Source organism: Octopus bimaculoides, chromosome 23 (genome assembly GCF_046866305.1).
Source record: "Octopus bimaculoides isolate indiv1 chromosome 23, ASM4686630v1, whole genome shotgun sequence".
Taxonomy (NCBI): domain Eukaryota; kingdom Metazoa; phylum Mollusca; class Cephalopoda; order Octopoda; family Octopodidae; genus Octopus; species Octopus bimaculoides.
In genome coordinates, this window is record NC_142950.1 from 20,983,060 (window position 1) to 21,004,273 (window position 21,214).

General features: G+C 39.5%; 1 protein-coding gene across 2 annotated transcripts; it reads left to right on the forward strand.

Annotated features, from left to right (window-relative positions):
- On the forward strand, positions 1-7,595 carry LOC106873788 (E3 ubiquitin-protein ligase rnf146). 2 transcript variants are annotated; one of them, XM_089340583.1, is made up of 2 exons: positions 1-960; positions 6,045-7,595. In XM_089340583.1, exons 1-2 carry the CDS (start codon positions 825-827, stop codon positions 6,746-6,748), a joined length of 840 nt encoding a protein of 279 aa, XP_089196709.1. In that variant the 5' UTR covers positions 1-824; the 3' UTR covers positions 6,749-7,595. The 2 variants fall into 2 exon arrangements, with proteins under 2 accessions (XP_089196709.1, XP_014776784.1); XM_014921298.3 differs by having other exon boundaries at positions 1-582.
- Positions 7,596-21,214: the final 13,619 nt, after the last annotated feature.

Consider the following 21,214-nt stretch of genomic DNA (forward strand, 5'->3'; position numbering starts at 1 on the left):
GTCATCGCTTGAATGTCGATTTCCCAGAAATCAGATCAAGACAGATTCTCATTTTTCTGTTGTTTTGTCTCTAAATCCGAAGTTTAATACCGTTGTCGTACTGTTGACCTGTCGTTCGGCAAACAGACATGTTAATTATACCTTCAGGTTAATTACAAACGGTCGAGGTTGTTACTTCAATCCTCATTACCGGCAGAAAGGAGCGAGGTTCAGTTATCAAAAAAGTAAACAGGACAGACCAGTGTTTTAAAAACAAACAAGTCTTGGGTAGATACATATAACCCAGTAATATATAAGTAACAACAACAATAATAGCAGTAATAACTACAGTGAAGGCATCAGAAATAACGACGACCAGCAACAAATACCTCAGTAGTGGTCATCTACTTGTGGCAAACATTGATAAAATTAACAACACCAACTTCAGGGACATTATTTTGGATTAACAACGAGCTTTAGCACCACAGTTTGTGCGAATGGATGATGTCAATTTGAATCCCTGCCTCCAGAATCAGAACTGGGATGGTGGTAATGAGAAGAGGGCCAACATAGATGTAGTTGTCGAAGACCATCAAGATGAAGGTAGTATCAACATTAAATTTTTACGTTGCGTCTAAAGTGCTTATGTATCTGCACATGCATATATACGTACGTACCTACTCACATACATACGCATGTATACATATAAGTAACCCCATGCAGATTAAAGCCTTGTAAGTGGATTGGTAAACGGAAACTGTCTTTGTGTCTGTGTATGTAACCCGCCCCCTCTTGTCAACCGGTGCTGGTTTGCTGACGTCCCCGTAACTTAGCAGTTCACCAAAATGACCTGCAGGACAAGTATCAGACTTTGTTCGACTAAACTCTTCGAGGCGATGCCCCAGCATGGCTGCAGTCTTATAACTAAAACCAAGTTACATACACACACATACTCTTATGTATTTCAGCTCAGAGATTGTGGTACGTATAGGCAGCACCACAGTTTGATGCTTTAGCGACTTTGTTTCCACTTCACTTTCCGAAAAAAGAAAAAGAAAAAAAAAAATGTATATTTTTAAATGGCATATTTTAGAAATACGTCTTCGAAAGTGTAGATTACCATTATGATGAAGAAATGGAGAAAAAAACATTAAGATATTCAGTTCTACCTTTAGTCGCTATTTGTTACCATTAGTTTCCGAAACTTTGGCATTTTCCACTTTTTTTTTAGGCTTGTATGTTTAAAACCTCAATACAATCGTAATCTATACCCTCGAAAACGTATTTCTACAAAATGTTTAAAAATAATTCATTTGAAGAGAGTTATGAGGAAACCACTCCAGGTGATGGGGATTAGGCTCAACTTAAGGGGGGGGGGATCTCTTAGTGTTAGCAACATAATCGTAATCCGCCATGTGCGCCTATATATATATATATATATATATACACACACGTGTGTGTGCTTGCGCTTATCGTTTGATATACCACGCTTAATCGATGTTGGTTTGATTACGTCCTCCCACTTAATTCTATCCCGGTACAGATTCCATCGACGAAAAGATGCCAATAGAATAAGTACCGAACATAAAATAAATACTAAAGTTGATTTTGATCGACCAAACCAGGCACGGGCCGCATGAGACATGACTCATTATCAGGCGGGCCTCACTACTAAAAGAGAGAAGAAGAAAAAGGTAATTTTCCGTTTAGGTGTGCCATTCAGAAAGTCCCGCAGGCTGCAGTTTGCCCATGACTGGACTGAGCCCTTGATGACGGTGCCTTTATTATAGTCACACACACTCACTCACATCTATATACATGGAAAGTCAGCATGCGTGAATGGGTCAAACGAAACTTTCCCCGGACAGTTCTTTTATTAACGCCGGTTACTCTTTGCCAGCCCTTATCTCTTTCTAAGCAAAGTAATATTTATTCTATCTCGGATATGTTTTTGCCGAAGATTACCGACAAATGAACGTCATTTCTGTGGCGTTGATTTTTGAAGAGGGATTATGCATGCTCAGTTGTTGGCACTCCGTCGCTTACGACGTCGAGGGTTCCAGTTGATCCGATCAACGGAACAGCCTGCTCGTGAAATTAACGTGCAAGTGGCTGAGCACTCCACAGACACGTGTACCTTTAACGTAGTTCTCGGGGGATATTCAGCGTGGCACAGTGTGACAAGGCCGACCCTTTGAATTACAGGCACAACAGAAACAGGAAACAGGAAGTAAGAGTGGGAGAAAGTTGTGGTGAAAGAGTACAGCAGGGTTCGCCACCATCCCCTGCCGAAGCCTCGTGGAGCTTTTAAGTGTTTTCGCTCAATAAACACTCACAACGCCCGATCTGGGAATCGAAACCGCGAGTCCGCTGCCCTAACCACTGGGCCATTGCGCCTCCACTTATGCATGCTCAAACAAGCATAAAATATACTTCCTGTTATCTTCTACAAAATTTCACTTTCTAAAGGCTCCTGTGTGTAAAGAATACAAATGAACTAAGGGAAATAACTCATCGATTTACTAGGTATCGATATTTATTGATTCACTTCAACATTTAAATTTAATTTGCCAAAATATTTTCGTCGCTTTGAGACCGCGACCTGTTCACTGACAGAATATTTATTGAAACTTTTTACTAAGTTTCCAAGAATACTACATTTCCCAGTGATTGGCATTAGGAAGGGCATCCAGCTGTAGAAACTCTGCCAGATCAGATTGGAGCCTGGTGCAGCTACTGCTGTCTCTCCAGGCCTCAGTCAAACCGTCCAATCCATGCCAGCATGGAAAACAGACGTTAAATGATGATGATGATGGTGATATAGATCGGTCCATGGGATGACCCGTTTTAACGATGCGTCCTGCCCAAGCTCGTCGAAACGCCGGTAGCTAATGAAGTAGAATGTTCTCTATGTGGCTTGTGTGTTTTCTCGTCTACGTTTTGTTTGCAATGTCCTGTACCCAGATATGCACCTATACATACAGGTGGATGTCGGTATGCACATACCTGTACGTATATATGCATATACTCATTTACTATTTGTTTTTATATATATATATATATATATATATATATATATAAATCCAAATTGAGGGAATGGAGCAGGTGAAATCCAAGCTACATATGTTTCCTAGCTAGCCAGGATTTTACATACTCCATTCCCTCAATCTGGATTTTCATTCACATTTGCTATATATGCAGTTATGAACTATAAAATAACATTTTTCAGCTTATTGAACCTCGATATAGGAAAAATTTGTTTTTTATCCTTACTACAGACTTCTTGAAGCTTACTAACTCCCTACACCTGGATCCTTGGATCTTACATTTACAAATCATAATATATATATATATATATATATATATATATATATATATATATACACACACATACACACACACACACATATAAATAGACACGCACACACTCACCTATGCCCTAACCAATTAAAGTCGCTGTGTCCCTATGTAGAATTTTAGATGCTGAGATGCAAAACAGTGGACTACAGCTTGTATATACATATGTATGTACTGTGAGAGCATAGTAGCCAGAGTAATGGCAGGTTGAAAAAAGTTCAGGGAGCTACTGCTGGTAACAAAGGTCTTTTTCCACAGAGTGAAAGGCAGATTATATTATGCCTGTGTTAGAACTGCAATGTTGCATGGTAGTGAGACATGGGACTTGAATGCAGAGGCCATGAGGAGACTGGAAATGAAATGAAGTGAGCATGCTCATTTGGATGTGCAATGTGAGTGTGCATGAATGTTGTAGTATAATGGTCCTGAAAGACTGAGCATAAGAGGGATCAGATGTAGTGTGCAAGAAAGAAATCTGCATTGATATGGACATGTGAGGTGTATGGATGAGGACAGCTGTATAAAGAAGTGCTGATTACTGAATGTGGTGATGCTTGTGGATGAGGAAGATCCAGAAAGACATGAAGTGGTGATGGCTGACCCCAGAACCCTTAGCCTCACAGAAGAAATGACAAACGACTAGGATATTCTCTTGAAAATCTGCCCATCTTAATGCAAATAAATTCTGCAAGTACTATGTATATATTATTTTTGTATGCTTACATATATGTATGTATGAGATCAGCCTTCACCACTTTGTCTCCTGTCTTCCTAGGTCTTCCTCATCCACAAGCTTCCACCATATTTAGTGATCAGCATTTCTTTATATACCTCACACTTCATTGGAAACTTCATCCATATACCTCACACTGATATGTCCATATACATATATAAACAAATATATTCATACACACTCAGGGTGTAGCAGTTTTTTTCAGATTATTTTTATGAATTTAGAAAAAGATGCATAGCTCATCAAAGAAAAGCTGTAATTGAAAACAAATTGGTACAGATAATCTTGAGAATCCTTTTATTACACCTATTCAAAGAATCTACCATTAGCATCAATGACTGTTTCAGTACAGAGCTGGCACTGTTGACATACCTGAATAAGATGATCTTTATCAATTTTGGACATTATGTTGGTTATGGCAGTCTTGGGGGATTGTATGATATTGTTGACTGACCCCTCTCTCAACTTTGCCCCATACGTAAAAATCCAGTGGACTGAGGTCTGTATCTGGGAGAAAATGATAATGGAGACTGGCATAATTTTCTCCAACACCTCTCTACAGACTGGCATTGGCTCTTAAACTCTGTGAAAAAAGTGAGGAGGCATGACATTTCCCTCATTGCTGATGACTTGCAGAACCATCACAGTTGTTGGGAACTTAATATGTGTGACCACTGGACCTTCATTCCAGTCTCTGCATAATCTTCTGATTAAAATTTTTCTCATCTGACAGAAACCAAAGTATTCCAGCCTCTTGGTGTTTTAACTTGTTCAGCAAGCATTTTGTATGGATCAAATGATTCTCTCTTATCACATCTGACATAGGCTGATCCCTCCGCATCATATACACCTTGAACCAGATGTCCTCTTGTGCAACTCTTCTGAAGGTGCATTCTGAAACCTTGAGGTCCTTTGCAATGGCTCTGATTGACTTTCTGATTATTTCTTGGACTTTTTGTACAAAGTTATGTGTTCTGATAGCATTATGACCCTGTGCAGGGGTTTTGCATTTAGCTGCTGATGTCGGATCCCTGTCAGCAGCCTCGTGCTCCTTTTGAGCTTTGACAGTGGAGGATCAAGCAGCTTTCAGGAAGCAAGCAATCTCTGTATCAGTATGCTGCATTTTTAAGGCAATGATTATAGCATACCTTTTCAATTACTGATGTCTGATGTCTGACATTATTTATCTGAAAAGTAAAGTAAAAAAAGCAAGTTAGAAAAAAGTTAGAGCTCTTGAAAGAGGTGTGCTTAAAAAACTGGCTCAGCATATATATATATATATATATATATATATATATATATATATATATATGTATGTATGTATGTAAATGGATAAGCAAGTTATCCTTACATTTAATCCTCTACCTGTTCAAGTTTAAATCTCTTGAGCTCTACAAAGTGTATTCCATATGGAAAATATCTCTCTCTCATCTATAAGCTATACACACACACAGACATATATCTCAATAGTGCTGGTAACACAAAAAAGAGCAGCACTATATTCTGAAAAGTGGTTGGCATTAAGAAGGGTATCCAGCTGTAGAAACCATGTCAACGCAAACACTAGAGCATAATGCAGTCCTGACAATCAGTGTCGGTTTGTTTATCTCCCTGTAGCTTAGTGGGTCTACTAAAGAGACTGATAGAATAAGTATCAATCTTAAAAAGAGAGAAAAATAATATACTGGAGTTGATTTGTTTGACTAAATCCTATGATTTTACAGTCAGTTGCCTGTCATCCATCACTTGGATTGATTTGTTCAACTAAATCCATCAACGGTGTTCCTTAGTTTGGCCACAGTCCAGTAACTGAAACAAAAGATAAAGGATATCATTTTGGCAGGTTTTTGGAAGAGCTTTTTCTCAAAGTCTCATATGAAAGGAAAAGGTAGTTTTTTTTTTCTTTGTTTATTTTCTTTCTTTTTCTCTATTGTCTTTCACTATTGTTCATCAGCACTTTTCTTTATATTTCCAGAAATGCTCCCCATTAATACTCCTGAAAAGTTTGAATGTGCAATCTGCCTGCACCCTTGCGAATATCCTGTGCAGCTTCCCTGCAAACATATTTTCTGCTTCCTGTGCATGAAAGGGTCTGCAAAACAAAGCCAGCGCTGTGCTCTGTGTCGGCAAGAAATTCCTGACAGTTGTTTCTTGAACCCTCCCCTGTTGAATGAAGAACAACTTGAAAAGACTGTCACCTTTGACAAAAACTACCAATGGTTCTATGAGGGTCGTAATGGCTGGTGGCAGTATGATGAACGAACGAGCAGAGAGATGGAGCAGCGCTATAAGACCAATGAGACCAGCTTTGATTTACTAATTGCTGGCTATGTCTACACAATAGACTTTGAGAAAAACATCCAATACAGGCAAGACAATCCTATGAAGAGACGTCAGATCAAAAGAGACTTTGTCAACATACCTGAAAAGAAAGGCATTGCTGGCATAAAGCTAAACCAGAGTTCACAGGGACGTCCTGGGCCATTGGGTGGTGAGATCCCATCTATGGTGTCGAGGTTAGATTCAAATGCTTGTGATGACAGTGTCATGTCACCTCCTGCCCCTAACAACACTCCACAAAGTCCTGCCAACAGCCCATTACATTCTACATTTTCTTCTGAACAAGACCTATCTTTACACTTAGAGAATCTACAACTAACTGAGTCCCACTCAACGTAGCGACTACATCAAGCTACTCTCCTAATGCAACCATTTGCTTAAAGAATAGGAAATTTAACCCTTTTAATAATAACCTACCTGAGACTGCCCTTCTCAGTTCTGTGAAACAAATTCACTGTTATTAAACTGATCTAAATGAAATCTTCCATCAAGATTTCATGTTAATTTATGTTCCAAACTAATAGTGATAAAGTTGCAGCGTGGAAGGTGTTTATAAGCCATTTAAAATAACACACAAAATCCGTTAGATTCACTTCAACATTTAAATTTAATTTGTCAAAATATTTTCGTCGCTTTGAGACCGCGACCTGTTCACTGACAAAATTCTGTGCTGCATCTGAGAAAGTAATAGTTAGTTCATGATATATATGTACATGTGTATGTATGTATGTATGTGCGTGTACATGTGTGTGTGTGTGTGTGTGATAAAGTTATTTTAATTGAAATAAGGGCACTGTACAACCACAGAAATATGATAACAAAAGGGTTAACTAATTCTTTTTATTCTAATTCTTCTTTCCTTTTTCTTAAAATTTTTAATAACATTTTCTATTTTTTTTGTTTGAGAGAGAGGGGGAGAAAAAAAGTGAAAAAACAACAATCAACAAGCAATCAATGTGTATTGCAATTTATTATAAGAATTGGCAGGCTGGGGAGACAATGAACTGTTTACTTGTTGGAATTGAGGAAAAAAAAATACAAAAAAATATTTCTTATAGTTTTGTTTGTTTTTCTTTATCTTTCTACATTTTCACCTTTGAATCTGTCCAAGTTGTTAATCTTATTCTTTGCTCACATCCCTATTATATAACATGTAATGTTTTCTATAAAAATAGAACAAATCTTCCCTTTGTTGTTGTGACTCATTTTCATTTGAATTAACACTAATTAATGATGTATTTCTTGATTATTTAGGTTTCATATGTGTGTGTGTGTGTGTGAAGTTTTTAAGCTTCAATAAAATGCATATATTATGGAACCTCCCTTCGAAGATGATGTATGACTGTTCACCATTTTGCCGAATGACCTGCACAAATGATTTGTTTATAATAATCAAATGTATGTGCTGTACACTACTAGCTCCCTACTGCCATCATATTGACGTTGCCTGAACAGGTGCATGGTGTGCCACACAACAGGTGTTGAACTGATTGCAGAGCAACACGAGATGAAGTGTTTTACTCAAGACCACCACACACCACCTGCTTCAGGAATTGAAACTGCAATTGTGAGTGCAATACAGTACCCACTAAGCCATGTGCCCTCAATTCATACACACGCACACACACACACACACACACACCTCTTGTAACTTGGCAGTTCAAGTTCAACAAGTACAGTGTGTCGGTAAAGTCATGGAACTTCAAAACTATTTATTAATGTAACTTGCAACACTACACATTTCATATCCATGATGATAGTTTTATGCAGTTTGGTGTGACTTCCATTCTTGCCAACACATCTAATCAATACTCCAGTTAGATGAGTGAAGAAAACTTCATGGACACACCGTGTGTGTGTATATTTATTTATTTGTTTATTATACAAGAATGTCATTGATTAGTGACTTTGAAATTTCAACCAGTTAAGCCATAGTTGGCAGTCCAACAATGGTTTAACTGGCACGGGTGCCAGTCATCGAATTTGGTTCAGTTTCGATCTCACTTGCCCCAACAGGTCTTCGCAAGCTGAGTTTAGTGTCGAATGAAGGAGGGTTGGCATGGGTGCCAGTCATCGAATTTGGTTCAATTTCAATTTCGATTTCGATTTCACTTGCCTCAACAGGTCTTTGCAAGCAGGGTTTTGTGTCCAAAGAAGGAAAGGTACGCATAAGTGGACTGGCTACACCCCTGGTAAAGGCCATGGGTTATGGCCTCACTTGTCTTACCGAGTCTTCTAACGCAAAGCATATTTCCAAAGGTCTTGGTCACTAGTCATTGCTTTGGTGAGGCCTAATGCTCGAAGGTCATGCTTCACCACCCGATCCCTGTCTCCCTGGGTCTGCCTCTTCCACAGGTACCCTCAACTGTAAGGCTGTGGCACTTTTTCACACAGTTATCCTCATCCATTCTCGCCACATGACCATACCAGCACAATCGTCTCTCTTGCACACCACAACTGATGCTTCTTAGGTCCAACTTTTCTCTCAAGGTACTTACACTCTGTCGAGTATGCACACTGACATTACACATCCGTCGGCACATAATGGATTCATTCTTTGCGAGCTTACGCATGTCCTCAGCAGTCACGGACCATGTTTCACTGCCATGTAGCATGGCTGTTCGTACACATGCGTCATACAGTCTGCCTTTTACTCTGAGCGAGAGGCCCTTTGTCACCAGCAAAGGTAAGAGCTCTCTGAACTTTGCCCAGACTATTCTTATTCTAGCAGCTACACTTTCAGCGCACCCTTCCCTGCTACTGACTTGGTCACCGAGTTAACAGAAGCTATCAACTACGTCCAGTTTTTCTCCCTGGAATGTGGCAGAAATTGTTTTCTGCACATTTTCTGTGTTTATTGCTACTGAGCATCTGCCACATACAAAAACTATCTTCCCAGTTAGCCTTCCTTTGATATTGCACCACCTCTTATGTGGCCATAGCTTACACTGGGTACATCTTATAGAGTTTCTACCTACGCCTTTTCTACAGATCGAAGAGGGCCATCTACCTGAAGGGGGTTGTAGCTTGTCTACCTTTCTCCTTATTAGGACTTTGGCTTTAGCTAGGTTGACTCTAAGGCCCTTCGATTCTAATCCTTGCTTCCACACCTGAAACTTCTCCTCTAGTTCTGATAGTGACTCAGCAATTAGAACAAGGTCATCAGCATAGAGGAGCTCCCAGGGGCAACCTATCTTGAATTCTTGTGTTATTGCCTGGAGGACTATGATAAATAGGAGGGGGCTGAGGATTGAACCTTGGTGGACCCCTACCTCCACCCAGAATTCTTCACTGTACTCGTTGCCAACCCTCACCTTGCTGACAGCGTCCCTGTACATGGCTCACACAGCTCTCACTAACCATTCATCTATCCCTAGTTTCCTCATTGACCACCAGATAAGGGATCGGGGGACCCTGTCAAAAGCTTTCTCCTACAGAGGTTTATCTTTGGCTAGGTATTTTTCCTGCAGCTGTCTTACCAGAAATATAGCATCAGTGGTGCTTTTCCCTGGTACGAATCCAAACTGCATCTCATCTAAGCTGACTCGCTCCCTAATTAGTTGGGCTATGACCCTCTCCGTGACCTTCATTACTTGGTCCAACAACTTGATACCTCTGTAATTGTTTGTGTCTAAAGCATCACCTTTACCTTTGTAGCAGTTGACTATTGTGCTGCTACACCAGTCATTGGCTATGACTTCTTCGTGTATCACCTGGTTAACTATACAGGTGACTAGGCTATAGCCAACACTGCCAGATATTTTGAGCATCTCTGCAGTGATTCCTGATGGGCCGGGGGGCTTTCTCTGTCTTCATACTCTTAATTGCTTTATCTACCAAGGTACTGTCAATTAGGATAGCTGGTCTTTCTGTTGGGTCGTCATTCGGCAGACTCTCTTTTAGTGGTGTCTCCAAACCTCTCTCTTTGAAACCTGGTTTAGTGCAAGTGAGTCATCATCCATGCAGACACATTTCTCTCCTACAACATCACAATTCTCTCTCACACACTGTCTTGCAACACGAAATACTTCAAGTCTTTGGTCCTCACGGCGCAGAACTTTGGCAAATTTTTTCTTATCTGCTTCCCGTCTGGCTAAATAAACCTTTCTCCTAGCTTCCCTTCTGGCAGTCTGATACAATTCCCTACAACATTGTTCCACCACCACGTTACTTTGGCTTGAGAGGGGACTTTGCACCATCCACAGATCTGGTCAGTGGCTCTCAGCAGGTTGTCCTGTAGAAACCTCCAGTTGTCTTCCACATTATGTGATGCTATATCCCCTTCTATTTCGTCGAAGGCTTCAAGTAACACCTCTCTAAATCTCTATATTATATTTATATATATATATATATGTATACATACATATATATATTTATTTGATATTTTATAAGTTTAGATACATACATTGATTTTATTCTTATTCTTATGATTATCATAGGCCTGAAGAGTGACTATATTTTTAGATGGAATCAAATTTATTTTAAAATATAGCCATGAAACGCATGTAGTCTTTTAATATTATTTGCTATTTATTGATTATATAATTCATTGATTTTTGGAATAGGGTTTTTGTGGTATATTTGTTTTTCTAGATGTTTTAAATGACATTTTTCATCGTTGAATTTGTTAATAGTTGGTTTTTCTCTAAATTATACAAGTATTATATATGTATGTGTGTGTGTATATATATATATATATGTATATGTATGTATGTGTATGTATATATATTTATGTATGTGTGTTTATGTATATGTATATGTGTGTATGTATATGTATGTATGTATATATGTGTGTATATATGTGTGTATATGTATGTGTGTATATGTATGTATGTGTATGTATGTGTGTATATGTATGTATGTGTATGTATGTGTGTATATGTATGTATGTATATATATATGTGTATGTATATACATATGTGTATGTATATATATATGTGTATGTGTATGTATATATGTATATATATATGTGTATGTGTATGTATATATGTATATATATGTGTGTATGTATATATATGTGTGTATGTATATATATGTGTGTATGTATATATATGTGTGTATGTATATATATGTGTATATATATATGTGTATATATATATATGTGTATATATATATATATATATATGTGTGTGTATGTATATATGTGTATATATATGTGTGTGTGTGTATGTATATGTGTATATATATATGTGTGTGTGTGTGTATATATATATATATATATCCAGCCATAGAAAACATGCCGAAGCAGACCCTGGAGCTTAGCGCAGTACAGTTGCTTGTTGGATCATGTCCAACTCCTGCTAGGATGGAAACCAGGTTTTAAATGATGGTGATGATATATATGTACAAGTGTTTGTATGTGTCTGTCTCCTTGTCTTGTCATTGCATGTTTATTGTAAATGAATGTCATTCATTTCCAATATTTCACATAAACATATCTGGACATGAAAAAATATTACCTTGCTTGGAAACAGGCGAGGGCTGGTGACAGGAGGGGCATCTAGCTGTAAAAAAAATGGAGAATTACCTTGCTTGGAAACAGATGATGATTGGCAACAAGGAAGTCATCAGACTAGAAAAATCTACCTCAATAAACTGTGTCCTGCCCATGCAAGCATGGAAAAGTGGGGCATTAAATCAATTCAATAATGATATGTATGTGTGCTACTGTCTCTTTGCTGTGACATTTGTTAGTTGTAGATGAATGTTTACATCTAAAACTGTCCTTCATTTCCAGTCTCCTGTAAAAAACATGTCTGGTCATGGAGAAATATTACCTTATTGGGAAACAGGTGAGGGTTGGTGACAGGTAAGGCATCTAGTTGTAGAAAATCCATCTCAACAAATTCCATTCAACCCATGCAAGCATGAAAAAGTGGATGTTAAAACGATGATGACATGTATAGGCACAGGTGTGGATGTGTGCTCAGAAGTCTACTTCCCAACCACATGGTTCCAAGTTCTGTGTGTAGGACCATGATAAAGTGTCTTCTACTATAGCTTTGGTCAACCAATGCCATTTGAGTGGAACTGGTAGATGTAAAGTAAAAAGAGACCTGTTGTGAGTATATATATGTGTGTGTGTGTTTGTGTTTGACTCCCACCACTGCTTGGCAACCAGTGTTGGTTTGATTACTTCACCTGTAACCAAGTGGTTTGGCAAAAAGAGACAGACAGAATAAGTCCCAGTCTCAAAAGACTAGTCCAGGGGTTGATTTGTTCAGCTGAAACTCTTCAAAGCAGTGCTCCAGCATTGCTGCAGTCCAGTGACAGAAAGAAGTAAAAACAATATGTGTGTGTGTGTGTGTGTGGTTAAAACTGATGGCCCATGTGGTTAAGAAGTTAGCTTCAGAACTATTTGTCTTTGAGGCTGATCCCACTACACAGCATTTTGGGTATATGTCTTCTACACTACCACAGCATGGCTGAAGAGCAGTGATGGATGGAATTCCATTGACTCTAGAAAGATTAGTGACAAAATTAACTTTGGTAGGGTTCAAAATCAGACATGAAAAGGAATTGTAACTTGACACTGAATGACATAAGGTCTGAGATTCCAGGAATAAGACAGATGACTAATTGAAACTGTTGATAACTGATTTTAGTCATTCTTCAGTCATGTCCGAGCACTACCTTACATTACTCACAAGTGAACGTTGTAAAATGCATCTCATCTGAAGATGAAATCAACAAACTGGAAAAAACTTTTTAAATGTTAATCTAATTTAACTTCCCATCTCTCAGATGTCTATCATTTTTTGATTTGTTAATCTGTTTTTATTGATTAATTGCTTTTTTTATGATCTGCACATCTTCAGTTGTAATTAATGATCAATATAGATGTGTCTTTGAGAGAGAGAAAGAATAAATGAATAAATAAATAATGTTTGTGTCTGTCTCTTCTCCTGGGGGCTGGGGTTTGTTGTGACTGGTGGAGATGGTTATGATATCAGACCTGTTGCTGTGAACGAAATGGTTGGTGTTTTGTATCCTCATTAATGAGCACATCACTGTGAAATGGTGTAAAGGACATTTCTTAGTATCTCTGTCTTCCAAGACTATCACTTTCACTGTATTGCAGTGGAACAATGTGTTGTTGAGACTTTGCTAAAGAATGGAAAATGTGGTGGTTGTGATGACTGGAAGCTTGATAAGTCTATAAGTTGATACTGGTCTTCCTTTCTGGTCAATTCAATTCAACTGCAAAGATTGGACTCCTAACGCTCGGATAAAAAACACCATTGATTTTTTTTATTTCTGAAGTACTGTCACTGCTTATTGATGAAGGTTGTTAACCCTGTAATACCTATTCATAGCGACATAGATTGAACAGCTTGAAAGTTATACAGGGTGTAGCAAAAAGAAAAAAGGTAAATAAAAATCTTTCAGGTACACGTCCTTGATAAACATTTCAAGCAAACACACTGTGCACCAGTCCAAACTGATGGTAAAAGAGGAGAAAAAGAAGAAAAAAAAGAAAGCATTGATATGGGTGCTGGTGCTACATAAAAAGCATTAGGAAGGACATCCAGCTATAGAAACTATGGTAAAACAGACTATGAAACCTGATGCAGCCCCTTATCTTGTCCGTTCCTGTCAAGCCGTCTAACCCATGCCATCATGGAAAACAGAAGTTAAATGATGATGATGAAGACGTTGTTACTGCTTGCCCAACTTCATTAGTAGCTGTACTGAAAGTGCTATGTAGTGTGCTCCACACCCATTGTCCCCATAGTGTGGTTGTAGAGCAGACTGCGCAACCATATCCCTTTCTCTTATCCTCTTCTGCATCACTATCTCCCCTAACTTGTAGCTTTTTGCTTGTTCACTCTGTATGTCCTTCTTGCTCATATGGGCATGACATGGTCCTCTAACTTATCTAGAAGGGCAGTAACTTTAAATAAGAAGGGCCACTCAATAGATTGGCATTCCATCCCTAACGGACATACTCTAACCTCTTCCCCTCAAGCATGCTTGTTGTCCCCCCCTCTCTCTCTTTCTTTCTCTCTTTTTTTTTCTACTGCTACTATCATGATCTCTGCTCTTTCTTCTCCTACAATCATGACCTCCACCACTCAGACAACCAACTATCTCTCCACCTCCTGTCAACTTGCTGCAGCTCTCACCCCTTAACCTGCATCGACCACTATGCCTAATCCTTCTCCCTTGAAATATGTTCCCTCTGAAATCTTCTCTCCACTCATATCTTTCCTGCTCATGATGACCGGCAACTGTTTAGAAGGAATGAGAAGTAGTGCATACAAACACACTCACATACATGCTTATACATGTATATATATATAATGAATTTGTAGGGAAGTGGTTATACTGAATCACATCGGGGTCACCAATTGTAGGGAAGTGGTTATACACCATTAGGTGTATTCCGCTTCCGTACATTAAATTTCTTGAAGAAACAACGGAACGCAGATTCTGAACTATCAACACAACAATATTTATTACAATAGAATTCGGCAGCACTTCGCCCTTTGGTTACTGAGACGCCGTCAATGATGTTGCGTGGTTATTTGTCTAGCTCCAGAGTTGGAATGTTGGAGAGAGGCTGTTGACGACGTCTAGACCCTTCGTCGGCCAGCGAGAAAGGGAATGAAAATAGGCGCGAAAGCTTGGATGTCGATGACTACGCATGCGCATGAGACTTCCTGTATTCCTACCGGAACTAGTCCCTGCGCATGCGTGGATAGAAACTCCGAAAATGTCGTCTGCTATAAAGGAGTCACTACATGGCTCCCCCTCGAGTGCCAGAAGCACGAAAATAGAAAATTTGGAGGGGCGCCTGAGGCAAGATGGCCACCGAAACCACCCACAAGATGTGGCACAAACACGCACAAAGAAAAATCAAAGAAATGATGTACACTTGTGAGATACATTCAAACAATGTACAAAAGAATTGACAATGACAAAACAACCGTGATGACAACTGTCCAGGAAACTGGAATCACGCGATGTAAAAGTCTGATTTTTTGTTTTTTCCTGAAAGGAAAGAAAATATATGAGTGCACAAGTGTGTGTGTGAGAGAAAACACAGAACATAGTAAAAGTGTCTGTAATATAGACTGTGAAAAGTCTTAAAACACTGAGATGGAGAAAACCAGTTCGTATTAAAGTTACACAAGGAGATTTAGAATGTTCATACGCAGGAAGTTGCGGTCAAGGACCAGAGCTGTAGTTGAGCGTCGGATGCTGGGACCTGTGTTTCCTGGTACGGAATATTCTAGCTGGTTAGTTCTGGTCTGTTGATCGTGAGTGGAAACATCCACTCAAACAGGGTCGAGATAAAAACCGCGCTTGTTGATGTTGGTTGCTTGTGTACGTGTAGAAGTCATGTTGGCGATGCTGGTAGTACGTAGAGTCGTGTTGCTGCTGGCGACGTCGGGGGCGATGCTTATAGTTCGTAGTTGAACGATGGTGTTGTTGATGTCGTCGCTGGGAAACTGGCTGGTTGGTTGGTGCTGTGTTACGCGTGTATGGTGGTAATGATGTTGACAGTGGTGTGTGCGGTGTTTGAAAGACGGGCACGTCGTCCACGGGAGTTGAGGGTTTGTCAAGGTACGCTTTTTCAGACGGTCGACAGACACAATCTTTGTATGACCATTAGCGTCGACCTTGAAGAAATTCAACCCAAAACTGCGGGTTGGGCGAGGCGTGTAAGGCAGCCTTAAATTGCCTATGAAATCTCTCAACCATCCAATTATAAGCGGGATGGTAGCTGGTGGTGCGTATCAGGAGAGAGAATCTTGAGAAGTACCGTTGAGTGGCATTGCTTGAAAATGCTGTCATGAATTCGGAGCTGCGAGCGAAAATGACCAAAAGATCCCGTGCAAATGAAGATAAGCCAGTAACTCTTCCATTCTCCGGCCGAGAGAAACGGAGAGGTGACGAAATATGCTGAACTGGGAACAAGTAAGCATCAATAAATGTTATGTACTCACTGAAATGTAACTGTGCATTTTACTGCTATTTTCAGCAAGTAGAGGATGCTGTGTAAGAATGAATTGACGTCTCGTGAAACATGTAGGAAACTGCTCAAAAAGTTGTTAGGATGAAATAACCGTGAAGTTTTTGTGTGAAAAACCACAAAGGTCTCAGCCGTAAAGAAGTCTTCGGTTATAGGCTCTGGAAGTCATTGACAAAACGAAAAACTTTAACGTAGGAAAATTTTCTTAGCTTTTCACTTGTGATGGATGAGAATGTAGAGGCAATCCTGAAGTTGAACATCGCGAAACATACGAATTCAATGGCTGTTGAAACGAGGTCTGTAGATCTTTTAGCTCGGGGTACCAATTTGCAAAGTACCGTGTGATGACCAAGAGAAAGTCCTGCAGCTGTGGAATAAGCTGATGCGAGTGAGTGTGTGCATTCTCTATCTGTGACGAGCATGTTGAGAGACAGGCGACGGCTCGTGTAGTATTATCGGTCGGTAGTTCAGATTTTCGGCTGCAGTTGTTCTTTATTCGGGGTCACCAATTGTAGGAAATTGGTTGAACTGAATCACGTCGGGGTCACCAGTTGTAGGGAAGTGGTTGTACTGAATCACGTCGGGGTCACCAATTGTAGGGAAGTGGTTATACACCATTAGGTGTATTCCGCTTCCGTACATTAAATTTCTTGAAGAAACAACGGAACGCAGATTCTGAACTATCAACACAACAATATTCATTACAATAGAATTCGGCAGCACTTCGCCCTTTGGTTACTGAGACACCGTCAATGATGTTGCGTGGTTATTTGTCTAGCTCCAGAGTTGGAATGTTGGAGAGAGGCTGTTGACGACGTCTAGGCCCTTTGTCGGCCAGCGAGAAAGAGAATGAAAATAGGCGCGAAAGCTTGGATGTCGATGACTACGCATGCGCATGAGACTCTTCCTGTATTCCTACCGGAATTAGTCCCTGCGCATGCGTGGATAGAAACTCCGAAAATGTCGTCTGCTATAAAGGCGTCACTACAAATTAAAAGCAGTGCTAGTATTGTAAACATTATTGACTGCACATACTCAATGTATGTGTTGTTTGTTTGCAGGTTCACTGTAGTATAGCACTTGGGAGACAGTTCCCTTATTATGCTGGGTGCTAAAACACTTGGAAGTCATAGGCGAGACAACTTGGTTCCAACTGAGTTCAGGAGTGATGGATGCTGAGATTTCATCATTTTTGTGGCTTATCAAGATGTGTGATGTTGATAAGTGACAAAAGTGGTGAAATATCAGTATTTATCACTCCTGAATTCGATTGGAGGTGAGTTATCTCACCTGTCTATGACCTTCAGGTGTTTTAACACCCATCGTAATGAGAGAGATGTCTCCTAGGTGTTATACAGCAGTGGACCACTGAACTAATAAAACACATTATGCGCAGTCGATACATTTACTTCTACCCCTATCTTTATCCCTCTATTACTCTCCTTCACACTGTTATGAAACTATCTCTCCTATCCCTGACATTGTAACCTCTCTTATAATCTTATTTTAAGATGTTCTGGCATTTTCCCCCCGTCTCTATCTTCTTTCCAGTTACTCACCTATATAAATATTCACCCTCACAACTTCTGGCATAAAGCCGCCTCCCCTTCACAAATACAACCCTACTTTCTTTGATGAGAGGGAATTTTTCCTTCTTTTCTTTGTCTCTTCCTGCTCTTTTCTCATCTTGCAAGTTACCTGGTGACCTCACTAGTTCCAATGATATGAAAACTGTACCAAATACTTACTGTAAAGTGGGTGACGTTAGGAAGGACATTCAGCTGTAAAAACTATGCCAAAGGTGACACTGGAGTTCAGTGTGGTTCTGCAGCTAGCTGGAACCTGTCAAACTGCCCAACCCAAATCAATGTGGGGAACTTCTGTTTTCCATATTGGCATGAGTTAGACAGTTTGTCTGTTTTGACATGGTTTCTATGGCTGGATGCCCTTCCTAACACCAACCATTTTACAGAGTGTACTGGATGCTTCTTACATGGTATTGGCATGAGTGCTCTTTATGTGGCACAAGCATGAGAGTTTTTCTGTGTGAGGTGGCACCAACACCTGCAAGAAAAAATATACATACACACGACTTGCTTCTTCAATTTTTGTGTTCTAATTTCACTCACAAAGTATTGGTCAACTCATGGCTACAGTAAAGATCATCAGCTGATTGATAATGTACATGCAGTGAGAAGGAAACCCTTACCACAGAGTTCCAGACCAATTTCATTACCACATAGCAATGTCTGCACCAACAGTATGTATGCATACATACATACATATTTGGAGACAGCAAAAAGAGGACACTCACTTGTAAACTGATTACCCTCAAGCAGGATCTAAAAGCTATCAGTGAGAAACTCCAACATCAGAAGAGAATAACCGAGAGAAAAACAATAAACAAAAAATTTAATGGGAACCAGGCTGCAGTATACAGAGACGAGAGGAGGAGCAGTGAACATCACAGAAGCTCCTTCACAAGAAGACATAGACTCCTTCTGGAGGAAAATCTGGTGTGAAGAGAAGGAGTTTAACCAAGATGCTCTATGATTGGAAGAAATTCGAAGAAGTTATTGTCCCTGCATTACACCCAAGACATGCAGCATTGATAGTGATACCCTTGCAACTGTGATCCAGAAACTTCAGGATGGAATAGCACCTGGAAGAGACTTGGTTGTTGGATATTGGTACAAGAAGCGAACCTACTGGCCATATCTTATGGGAACAGTATCATACCACACTGGTTACCTCTGGCAGAGACAAAACTGATCCCCAAATGCAGAACCACCCACATGGCAAAAAAATACCAGTTAATTGCATGTCAGAACTTAATGTATAGAATATATACAGCATGTTCAGACCTCTTCCTCAAAGACCATTGTGAAAGCAATAACATCATCATAGCGGAACAAGCTGCTGGGAAGAAGGGACTTGGAGGTGCGAGAACATAGAAGGAACCTAATTTCAATATGGCTGGACTGCAAGAAAGCCTTTGACTCTGTTCCTCACTCAAGGATGTGAGAAGCTCTTCAACTTTCTAAAGTTCCAATGAGCATAGCCAAAGCTATAGCTGACCTGACTTCATTGTGGGCCACCATCTTGAAATTAAATACAAGCAGTGACTTTATTATCACTGGTAGAATACAGTATCACAGAGGCATATTCCAAGGAGACAGCCTCTCTATGATGTTTATACTTTCTGTAAACTCCTTGTCATTCATGTTAAAGAAGCCTGAAGGATATCTCCCTGGTTCACAAGGAAACAAAAATACCAAAATTACACACTGTTTCTTTGTGGATGACTTGAAACTATATGCAAGAGATGAAAATGAGCCTTGACATGGCTACAGCATTCTCAAAAGATATAGGACTGGAATTTGGTCAGGAGAAACATGGCGATATGATTGTGAAAAGAGGGAAAACTGTAAACCAGACTAGCAACATTTCCATCAATGATTTAACTGTTTCCCCTATATTTGATGAGGAATGTAATAGGTACCTAGGAGTAAATGAAGACATATCTTACAATGGTACCTGTAAGAAAACGTGTCATCAAAGAATATTATGGCTGAATAAAGAAAACTTGGACCTTGGAACTCTCTGCATTCCATAAAACAGTGACCCACAATGTGTTTGCAGTGCCAGTACTCAAACCAATATTTGGGCTGCTTGATTGGACGCTTGATGAGAATGAGCCATTGATGTGAAAACCCAGAAGATACTAACCAACACACATAATTTCCACATCAATAGTGATGTAGACTGCCGCTACCTAAAATGTAAACAAGGCAGTAGAGGCTTAACATCATATCCCTTCTGCAACATCTTTTAATCACCAAATGTCTTTGACACTGGGTGGTTAAAAAACTCGAAAGGCAGCTTTCCTTGTCTGATAACTTTAAATACATGCCCTTGTCTGATAACTTTAAATACATGCCCTTGTCTGATAACTTTAAATACATGCCCTTGTCTGATAACTTTAAATACATGCCCAAAGAAGTCATACGACTCTACTGTAACATATCATCAGATGAAAAGACGAGTGTATATGAGTAGAAGACCATGCATGGATATGTTAGTAGAAAGCTCTGAGATGATAATAACATTGATCATCAAAGCAGTCTATCATGGACCAACAACCAGGATTACTACCTCCCACTTTGAAGGGTATGCATTTGCAATCCAGGAACAAGAAATATCAGCCAAATACCTGATGCACAAAAGGGACAGAGACAGGAAAAGCAGTAAAATGTGACAACTGATGCAGACTTTATGGAGTTAACACTGAAGATATCACCCACATCATGAGCAGTTGTCCGAAAATATCATTGTGGTATTATCTACCTATGAGACATGATGTTGTAGCTAGGACACTCAATAATGAAATCCGTTAGAAGGATAACCCACAGTATGGTAGAAGCCATAGCCACTCATAATAAAAAGGAGTACTGGTGGAATGTCCCAGTGAAAATCTCAATAAAATGTAATCACAATAGACCTGATACAATGATTTGGGACAGAGAAGAGAAACTGTACAGTTGTAGGAATCAGTTGCTTAGCGGATGTTAACATAAGGCTGAAGATCAAAGAAAAAGAAAATACCTACACTGAACTATTAAGAAATTTGCAGCTATTCTATCCAGATTACAAGTTCAAGTTTATACCTGTGAATATTGGGACCCTGGGATATGTAACAGACTGCCTAAATACCAACATTGAGAAGTTAGGCTTCTCAAAACCAGAAAGGAGAAAGCTGATTCAAAGGCCACAGATCCAGTCCATCAGTGGAACTGTAAAAATCTGTAAAACTTTCCAAAAGTTTA